Genomic DNA, 10,844 nt, shown 5'->3' on the forward strand with positions numbered 1-10,844 from the left:
GCCAGCCCAGACCATTCTCTGTCGGCCTGGAGTCAAAATTCTCAAGACAGACGGTCTAATTGGCTCAGCCTGGATGAGCTGTCGGCCCCTGGTGCAGTCTGTCCCCCGTTGGCCGGGGGACAGGGTCATGGAGGACAAGCATGCTTTGCTGAGTCTGGTTCTCAGGGAAAGGAAATTGTGAGCAGGGGAGACACTTCCAATATGCCTATTACACTGATGCTGGACTTGTTAAAATGCACATTCCTGGGCCCAAACCAGACACTTTACAAGCTTGCCTGGGGATTCTGATGCACAGCCAAGTTTAAGAATCATTAAGTTTGGATCTTTGCAAAGCAGGATTGTACAAACTCTAGTTGTCATCATTTATTATTCATAAAATTAGCATTCAGGACCTCGTGGTACACTCGTGAGCTTGGGGAGGGGGTGGAAATCGCGTTGCTCTTTCTAACGAGTTATAGAGATGTTGTGATGAAGAGCCAGAGTGAGACCATCAGGATTCAAAGTAAGAAGTGCAATTACAACATAGAGGCACTAGAGGGCGCGCTAGCAACTGTCAGCACCAAGGATGCAGGAGGCAGAGTCGCCTCTCTGCGGAGACCTGGGGTTGAAAGATGCTAGTTGACATTCCACTCTTGTGCGCGCGCTTCTGTGCACACACACACAGACACACACCACCTGCCGAGGTCAGAGGAAGGTCCTCGTCGGGTTCCTTTGTCTTCAGCACGGGGAAATATCACTCTACAAATAGTGCTGTAGCTCTAATTGGGGCTTCTCTGCTGTTTGGCTGCCTGATTTGGGGCCAGGCTCCACCCCTTCTGGCCTCTGGGTCCCCAATGAAACTGCAGGGGTCAGGCTCTTCCGAGAGACAGTGGTCAGTAAGAGTTTTGCTTTGTGCCCGTTTGTGTTGCTGTCAGTCACTTCTGCGGGCTTTGGCCCTGCCACCAGGCTGTGAGGTGCGGTAACGCAGGGACCGTGTGTGGCTCACCCCGGTGGCCCCAGTTCTGCCTGACACGGAGAAGATCCTGAACAAATGCTCCAAGAGGGCAGTGTGGGGCCAGCTGACGTGGGTGCCTGCCCCCACTGATTCCGCAGGACCCTGGGTATGTCATCTCACCTCTTGGGGCCTCTGTTTCTCAGCTGCAAAACGGGCAACGACACCCACGTTGGGGTGTGAGTCTCAGTCTGCACCACTTTGTTTTTCTGTAACTGAGCATCATTTCTAATTTGAACTCCTACTCTGCCAGGTGGCAGAGGTCACTTCGAGCCACAGGAGGCTCCCCTTGCCCTTTTTTGGGGGTCGCATCTCAGGTCCAGTGGGCTTAATAGTGCCGAGGCGCTGACGCGGGCACGCGGGTCTCCACTGACCTCACCTGCGCGGCCGAAGACCCGACACCATCGGTCATTATCGTGTAGTCCTCGGTATCTGTCAGAACGGCCTGGTGGCCTAAACACGGGGCACACTTTCCTCCCGCTCCTATAAAACCGTCTAGGAAGACAGTCCTGGGTTAGCACGGCCGCGCCACGGTGTCTGTGCCAGTTCCCCCCGCCATCTGACCTGCCACGGCTCCAGCTGTCCAGCCCGCACTCCCGCAGGCGGGAGGAAGAGGCGCTTCCTTGGGGGTAGCACAGGACCCACCCACTTAAAGCCCATTGGCCAGAACTTATACACATGACCACATTCAGTTGCAAAGGAGCCTGGGAAATGTAGTCTTTACTTTCGGACCAGAATTCCGCTAAAAATTAGGGTTCCATTACTAATTGGAGGAGGAGGAGGTGGAGAATGGACACGGGGGATGACTAGCATAGTGCTCAGGGGCGCAGGTCTCCACTGCTCTCAGAATTTCTGTCAACTTCTCCTACCCAAGACCTCGGCTTGAGGCTGGGCGTTGCGGGCAGAAGGCATGGAAAAAATGAGGTCCCCTCCCTCTCGCTCTCCCCCCAGGACACAATAGAGGCTCAACTATTTCTTTAAAAGTATTTTTACTGCGAAATATTTTAAGCCTACAGGCAAGAATAAAAAGATAATACAATGAACATTTGTGTACCTGCCAGCCACCTTTATCAAATCTTGCCGTTTCCGTTATTTGCTTCAGACTTTAAGAAATTAAATATCACAGATACAAGTGAAGTCCTCAGACTTCTTCCTGAATCCCTTTCTCCACTTCTCACCTCAGAGGTGCCACCATCCTGAATTCAGTGTTTATCAGTCCCTTTTATGTCTTTTACTCTTCATACAAATTTATGTATCATAAATATTACAGAATATTGTTTTACAGACTTGATATAAATGGCTTCTTACCATATGATTCATTGTGCAGTTTGCCTTTTGCTGTCAGCGTTGTCTTTGAAATGTATCCACGATGGCGACTGTAACGTTCCCTCAGCCATTTGGCTCGGCTGGGTCCTATAAGCGGAATATGGCTGTGGTGTGTGACTAGACTACTGTGTGTTTATACTTTTGATAGACAGTTAGGTTTTGTCAATTGTTTGCTATTAAATAATGCTGCAATAAACATCTTCATACCTGTCTCTTTATGCACATACACAAGAGTTTCTCTAAGCCAGTGGTTCTGAGAGTGTGGTCCTGGAGCGGCAGCATCAGCACCACCTGGAAACCTGTCAGAAATGCAAATTCTCAGGCCCCACCCGGGATCAGTGAATCAGACTCTCAGGTGGAGCCCAGCGACCTGCATTGTAATGAGTCTCCTAGGAGATGCTGATTCTTGCTAGAGTTTGAGCACTGCTGCTCAAGGGTTTATACCAGAAGCCAAATCGCCACAAATAGAAAATGCACATCCTCAAATTTGCTAGATGCTGCTAGATTTTTCTCCAAAGTTTACACTCCCATTGGAAGTGAAACTTTTCTCTCATCCTTGCCAGCCCTTGATATCATTAGAATTTAAATTTTTCGCCAGTCGTTTGGGAAGCCGGGGCTCTGTTCACTTCTCAGTTGATGCTCTCTCTCTGGCCCTGGGAATCCCTCTTATGATTTCACACTTTCTCTCTGCCCTCAGGTCCCTGCCAGGGCTACTGCTTTGGAAACACACAAATCTTTACTCTGCTCTCCTGTGCCAGTTTCTCTTCCCAGGGGCGATGAGGCCTTGCCACCCTTGATTGCTGCCTGGGGGCAGGATCCCAGGGTAAAAATTAGTTACTCTGTACCTCCATATGAGCCGCTGGACCAGTCGGGTTCTCGGGTGTAAGCAACAGCAGTGGGAGTTATCAGCAGGATGTAGGGGCTCACAGAATCCAGGTGGCAGGAGATCCGGCTTGGGGAAACGGCAGTACCCATCCCAGAGCGGGAGGGAGGGAGGGGAGACAGAAAGGACCCAGGCTGGATGGGGCAGAGTCAGCTCTGCCTCCACCATGAACCTTGTCCCCACGTGTCCCCTCGCTCTTTGTGTCCCACTCCCAGGACTCAGGGTGACTGGAGTGTCTGTCTGATTGGCCAGGTTTCCGTCAACGCTCACCAACTGTCGAAATGAAGAAGGGTGGTTCCTCCTTGGTTTCTGTTCCAGGGAGCGGGCACCGGGATTTGCCCTTCAACAGGGCCTCCTGCAATGAGCCGTTCCTCTGAAAAGGAAGCTGGGGCACCAATAAGAATGGGGGAGGGGCTGGCAGCCGGAGAGCCAAGAACATCCCCTGCTGGGTGGCCATGAGGTCAAGTGAGCCCCAGTGTGTAACCGATTTATTAACCAGTCTGACCTTGATGGGGTCTAAACATGAAACAGTTTCCCATTTCCCCAAGCACTGCCTCTACAAGGCCGCTTGGTCCTTTTCTGTCCCTTAAGGACACTTTGTCACTTTCTGACTCTCCCCAGCTCCTCCCCCCGGTGGTCTACTCTGCTGCGGGGGCACATGCCAGCAGCCAGGCTTTTAGGCGAGGCAGCAGCAACAGCACTTAAGCCTGCTTCTTCCAGGGGTCTTGCCACCGGGAGCCCCCCAGGCCTGCCGTGAAGGATGTGCAGGTTCTCCGACCGCTGCCTCCCCTCTCAGCTCTGCCCTTCCCGCCCCTGGGCTCTGTTCTTTGCTCAGAGGGAACAGGCAGATCTGTGGGGCAGCCACACAAGCCCGTGTCCAAGCGGGGTGTGAGATGCTGGTCACCCGTTCTTGCAGGCACCCCCTGTCTCTGTTAGGGGTTCCCCTGCATCACACCTCACTTGGTTTGAGGGTTTAAGAACAGAGGGAGGCCACAGCAACCCTCCTCCTTCACGGCTTCCCCAGGCTGACAACTCCCGGCTCCCACGGGTCCCTCTTTCCAAGTGGTCAGCTTAATCAGAGACTTCCTATGAGCTATGTAGAGGCTCTCTTTAGAGTCTAGGGTATTTTCCACCTCTTTCTGCCCAGCTTTCGGTCCTGGTTGCCAATTCTGGGGCAACAAAAAGTGCCTTCCCTCAACATGCTGTACATGATGGTGTTGGGAGCCCTTGATGATGGCGACAGCAGGGAACGGAGTATTGTTCAGAAACCCAGCAGGAGGGCGAGGGTCTCCCTCAACCCCCACATGCGTATGCACTATACACACACTCAAAAATACACTTTTTTAAGTAAAGATTAGTGACAGAGAACTCCAAATAACAGTGGTTTCAATGAGATAGACGTTGATTTCTCTCTCATGTAACAGTCCACACAGGGAGTCCAGGGCTGTTACAGCAGTTCCACCTTCCTCAGGAACCCAGGCTTTTTAAATCTTATTTCTCCACCATCCTCAACACATAGTTGCTACCTCAAAATCCAAAATAGCTGCTGGTGCTCCAGGCATCATGTTCACATTCCACCCAACAGGAAGGGTGAGAGGATGACAAAGGGCATGCCCCTGCCCTGCAAGGCAGCTTTCCAGAAGTTGCACACACTGCTCTATCTTATACCCTATTGACCAGATTTTGGTCACATGACCATATCTAGTTGCAAGGGAAACTGGGAAATGTAATCTTTTGTATGGTTGGCTACGTGCTCAGTTAATATCCCAGTGAGATGGTCTGAGCTGCTGACATACTGTTTGACCATCTCTCTCTCCCTCTCCTCCCCCCGCCCCCGTCTGGCTGGCAGTGGGAGCTGGTCAGGGGGGCAACTGCACAGGCTGTGTCATCTGCTCAGAGGAGAACGGCTGCTCCACCTGCCAGCAGAGGCTGTTTCTGTTCATCCGCCGGGAGGGCATCCGTCAGTACGGCAAGTGTGTGCACGACTGTCCCCCCGGCTACTTCGGCATCCGCGGCCAGGAGGTCAACAGGTGCAAAAGTACGTGCCTCCCCCTTGTCCTGTGCTCGCGTTGCTCTCCTGGGCCCCTCTGGCCCACATCCCACCTCTCACCCCAGCACAGCCACAGGGGAAGCAGGCGTGTGCCTGAGCCCAGACTCTGAGATACTTGCTTGGTTTCAGGCTGGCTCTGAAAGTCTAGGCAGGTCAATGCCCTCTCTGGTCTCAGCACTAATGGGGCAGGGGACCTTCACCTCTACCTTAGTTTGCTGTGTGGCCTTGGGCATGGTACTCACCCTCTCTGGGCTTAGCTCAAATGGGAAAAGGAGTCCTAACTCTAATTTTCCCTGTGACCTGGGACAAATCATGATCATCTCCTGAGCCTTAATGGAAATGGAGCACAGAGTCCTCACTCCCAGCCCAGACCTGCTGTATGACTTCAGGCAAGTCACTCGCCCTCTCTGAGCCTCAGCTCAAATGAGAAAGGGAATCCTGACCTTTAAATTCAAATACGTTAAATTCACATATGTCCATGTTACCTTAGATGTGTCACCTGCCCCACTGAGCCTCAGTTCCATTGAGAAAGGGAGTTCCCCTTGAATGCAGCCCAGGTTGACCTCGGACAAGCCTGGGCTTCCAAGGAGACACTGAGTCCCGACCCCAGTGTTGCAGAGCTTGGGGCTGCTCAGAGGCCCTACCGGGCAGCCCCCCTAACCGGGCGTGGCCCTGGCTCTGTTACAGAATGCGGGGCCACGTGTGAGAGCTGCTTCAGCCAGGACTTCTGCATCCAGTGCAAAAGGCGGTTCTACCTGTACAAGGGGAAGTGTCTGCCCACCTGCCCGCCGGGCACCACGGCCCAGCAGAGCACCCGGGAGTGCCAGGGTGAGTGGGGGCCTCCTCGCCCTGGAGCAGGGGCCTGGCGGGGGGTGTCAGGAGACCTGGAAGCAACAATGGTAGAATGTCACGTGGTCATGTCAGGTACACAGAGGAATCCTTCAATACCCTGGAACCATCAGAAGCACTGTTATGATGATTACTATTACTCCCGACATTGGCATCATTATTATTACCAAGGGAGGCAGCAGACGACGGAAGAAGAGCACTGACTTTAGAATAAGGCAGAACTGGGTTCAGTTCCTAGCTCTAAAACGTACCCATTAGTGACCCTGAGCAAGTCCCTTAAGCTCTCTGTCTCTCAGTTTCTCCAAATGTTAAAAAAGATTACAACAGAACATAGAACCCACCTCATTATGCGTGGGGGCAGGGGTTGTTATGGAGACTAAACGAGTCAATACAATTGAAAGTACTTGACACAGTCGCTAGCACACAGCAGGTGCTCACTACATGTCAGCTGTTGTTGTTATTACTGCTCTGTCTTCCTGCTGCTCCTTTTCAGACTCCTGAGTGAGCTCCTCTTTGGTGCTCTGTCCTTTCATGAGGCTGGTCCCAGTGTTCTCACCTGAATTGTCTATCTCTGCCCACACATTCTCTCTAGGCTCATGTTTGTGGTCATCCCAAGAGCTGATGGCTCCTGACTCGCTGTCCCCAGCCTCATCGCTCAGCAGGAGGCCCACACCCCCCCCCCCCCCCCCCCCCCGCCCTCTGGATGCCTCCTCCCCTCCCTCCCCATCCCCGGCCTGGTGCTTCCTCTGGGCTGCTTCTGTCAATGACCAGCTCCACAATCCATGGGTGGCCATGCTGGAGACATGGGCATCACTGTTGACTCCTCTTCTCCCTCTCCTGACATCCAATCCAATATCCTCATTCATTCACTCAAGAGAGATTTACTAGAGCGTCTGCTGTGCACCAGGCACTTTTCTAGGAGCTGGGGACACGTTGGTGAACGGAACAGACAAACCTCTGCCCTCATGGACAGGACATTTTAGTGGGAAGACAGAAGAGACACACAAGAATAAATATGGGTGTCACGTGGCAGACAGAAATTTGGCAGGGGAAATGAAGCAGAATAAAGCTCCCAACCCCACCCCACATCCCTTTCTCCCCACCCTCTGCCCATCGCTGGGACTATGGATGGCCTCCCGCCTGTCTACCTGCCTCAGGCCTCACTTCCTCCAGCACACGCTGGCTCTCATCCCAGCAGCAAGAGTGACTATTGCAAAGTGACAGTCTGATCAGGTGTCTCCCCTGCTCAAGGTCCTGCAGTGACTCCCATTGTCCTCCCTGAAGCCCTCCCAGGCTGTGGACAATCCGGTCCCCAGCTGCCGGTCTCTCCACCCCTATCATTTTTGCCTCCCCCATTTGAGTCCATGCTCTAACTTCCTGAGTTCTAGGCTAGTGTCAAGGGCCGAGTCACCCTGGGGACTTTGCTGGGGTTATTTCATTCCTCCTGGAGCACTGCTCCCTCCTGCCCCTCCCTGAGTCTGGCTAACCTCCCTGCACCTACTTCAAGACTCAGGTCAAGAGGCTCCTCCTCCAGGAAGCCTTCCAGGTCCCTCAGGCTGGGACCTGAGCCCCCATGACTGCATGAGCACTCTGCCCTTCCAGCCTGACTTCTCTGGATGATGGACTGTAGGAGGCAGACCCAGCTCTGTGTTGTCCCTGCTGCATCTCAGCACCCACCTCGGTACCTCGCCCGCAGCAGCTGCTCAGTCTTTACTTGTCAAATGAATGCATCCAGCAGAAGGACCACCATTCTAAGGGCTGGAGACCTGGCTACTGGGCCCCACGGGATCTCACACGTGCTGTGTTCCATTGTAGAGCCCCTCCCATGTTCCCCCAGCAGGCCCCCTACGTGCTCTAAGCCTCAGTGTCCCAATCTGCAAAAAGGGATATTAATAGCTGCCCCATTCTCTGGCTTCCTCTCAGGAACTCTTAAAAGAATCAAATGTGAAAGAAAATATATACTTATATATATTTTAAAATTATTACGTACTAAGGAGTTTTATGTCCAGGACTTCGGCTTCCCTCACAACAGCACCGTGTAGCTTCCTCCTTCTGGCTGATCAAAAGCACATGATCAGGTTCAAAACCCTCGTGCGGCCTTCCAGCCTCACCTCCTGGCCCTCCGTCTGGAACCTCCACCCCGCCCGCGCTCCAGCTGCCCGTCCCCGAATCGCGGTTCACCGGGCCCCAGGCTCTGCGCGCTGGCCTGGGATGTGCGTCCTTCCATCTCAGTCTGATGCACTCCTCTCTCCCTTTAGCTCCTGTGTCGCCTCCTCGGGGAAGCCCTCCCCTTTGATGCCAGTTGGTCACTCTGGCTTCTGGGCCCCGGCAGCCTGTGCGCGCTTTAGCACAGTGGTTCCCCTTTATTCGTGGGGGCTATGTTCCCAGACCCCCAGTGGATGCCTGAAACTTCGGATAGTACGGAACCCTAGATAGACTATGTTTCCTCCTGTGCATACTTACCTATGAATTTCTAAATGAGGCACAGTGGGAGACTAACCACAGTAACTAATAATAAAATAGAGCAATTATAACAACATACAGTAGTAAAACTTACCATAGAGCTTAGCAACCTGGGCATATGATTTTTTTTCTTCCTTTTTAAGTCAAGAATGTTTACCTTTTCACCTAAAGGAAGCTTTTTACAGCTTCCCTTTGGCATATTCAAATTGCCACCATCACTACTCTTGCGCCCTGGGGCCATTATTCAGTAAAATAAAGGTGACTTGAACACAAACACTGTGACACTGCCACAGTCGATCTGATAACGGAGTCAGCTGCTAAGTGACCCACAGGCGGCTGGCACACACAGCGAGGACACGCTGGATAAAGGGATGATTCACGTCCCAGGTGGGATGGAGCGGGACGGTGCGAGATTTCATCGTGCTGCTCAGAACAGCATGCACTTTAAAAGTTATGAACTGTTTATTTTTGGAACTTTCTATTTAATATTTTGGACCGCAGTTGACCACAGGCAACTGAAACCGTGGAAAGCGAAACCATGGATAAGGGTGGACTACTGGAGAGCTCGCATCCAGGCCCTCCTAAATGGCTGTTGAACTAACTGTCTCCCCTCTGCCCCTTGTAGTAGCTTGTGAGTCCCTTGCATGTGGAGGTGGTGTCCTCAGGGAACTGAACCTCAGACCCTGCCCTTGGTTTGGAAGGACACTCAGTGCCAGCTGACCCCGTCTGTCTGTCTGTCTCTTTCCTTCTCCACCCCACAGAGGAGTGTGAGCTGGGCCCCTGGGGCAGCTGGAGCCCCTGCACGTACCACGGGAAGACCTGCGGCTCGGCCTGGGGCCTGGAGACCCGGGTTCGAGAGGCCAGCCGGGCCGGGCAGGAAGAGGCGGCAGCCTGCCAGGTGCTGTCCGAGTCAAGGAAATGCTCCATCCAGCGGCCCTGCCCAGGAGGTGAGCACCAGCTAGGCACGCGGGGCTGCAGCAGGCAGGGCCCCTGGGTGACTCTGAGCGGCCTCAGGATGCTGCCTCCACTAATAGTACCTGTCAGGCTGCCTGCCAGTCCACCATTTGCCATCCCTTCCTGTGGGGTAAGCTTTGCCCTCCCCGCTGTCCTTTCAAAGGAGGGTCTTCTTTGCTGGGGTCAGTACCAGATACATTCGGAGGACTGAGCTTGTCCTTGACATCAGGAGTTCTCCACCCTTTCAGACTGACCAGCTCCCTTTTCATAACAAGGATCTTGGAACGCCCTCTTTGCTGCTCTGAAATGGAGTTCACAGATAACGTAGCCCTCTTGCGCAGGCCCTTGTTTCTTAAATCTGTATAGCACCCTCACTGTAATAGAAAAGAGGCTTCTGGCAGTGCTCAGGCCCTCACCAGAGAACTTCGTGAAGTGGGGTCGCAGTGGAGTGATAGACGCGGTCAAGGCCTTGCATGCGTAGCCGCGTTGACATCAGAAATGCAGTTTCCCAAGTGGCGACCAACTCTGAACAAAGTCCAAGGAAACTGCCTGATCTCTTGCTTGACAGCACCCTGGCAGCCCCAGAATGCTCAGCGAATGGGACAGTGTTCAGAAGCGCTTGGCATTCACACACAAGACGGAGTTCAGCTCTGAGCAAGCAGGTTTCTCAGCCACGTGAGGGTGGGGCCGGCCGCTAGAGAACTGGATGGGATGGGGACTCCTCTGTGGGGACAGTCCCACGCAGCCTCTGATCCCTGTCCACTGAATGCCACTGGTCCCCCCTCATGGTAGCAACCAAGATCACCACACAGAGTGAAGTAGCTCATGCCGACTGTGCACCGGCTGTGTGCTGGGCACTGTGCTAACTCTCTACGTTCATTAAGTCATGTAATCTGCACAGCGACACCATGAGGTAGGGATTATTACAGTCCTGTGCTGCATAATGACATTTCAATCAATGATAGGCCACTTATACAAAGGTGGTCCCATAAGATTAGTGCCGTAGAGCCTAGGTGTGTAGCGGGCTCCACGTCTAGGTTTGTGTAAGTGCACTCTGTGATGTTCGCACGACAAGATTGCCCGACGACACGTTTCTCAGAACGCATGCCCGTCGTTAAGCAACACGTGACTGCATTCTCGTTTGACAGATGAGGAAATTGAGGCCAGACAGGTTGAGTCACTTGCCCAAGGGTTGCACAGCTAGGGAAGTACGGACCAGGAATTCAAACGTAGGTCTGTGTGCAAAGAGGAATCTAAAGTCCTGCTTAAGAGCGAGGGGCCACCCAGGGCCCACGGCTGGGAGGCGGCGGAGCCAGGCCTTGAACCTG

At 53.2% G+C, this 10,844-nt stretch overlaps 1 protein-coding gene across 1 annotated transcript in view; it reads left to right on the forward strand.

Annotated features, from left to right (window-relative positions):
* The window catches only part of RSPO4 (R-spondin 4), a 35,945-nt gene that overhangs the window by 22,528 nt on the left and 2,573 nt on the right, over positions 1–10,844 (forward strand). Inside the window, exons 2-4 of the mRNA XM_046678035.1 lie at positions 5,050–5,238; positions 5,938–6,078; positions 9,324–9,509. Coding sequence (XP_046533991.1) covers positions 5,050–5,238; positions 5,938–6,078; positions 9,324–9,509 — 516 coding nt within the window. The remainder of the gene's footprint in view (positions 1–5,049; positions 5,239–5,937; positions 6,079–9,323; positions 9,510–10,844) is intronic.

This window comes from Equus quagga, chromosome 12, assembly GCF_021613505.1.
Source record: "Equus quagga isolate Etosha38 chromosome 12, UCLA_HA_Equagga_1.0, whole genome shotgun sequence".
NCBI classification, from domain to species: Eukaryota; Metazoa; Chordata; class Mammalia; order Perissodactyla; family Equidae; genus Equus; species Equus quagga.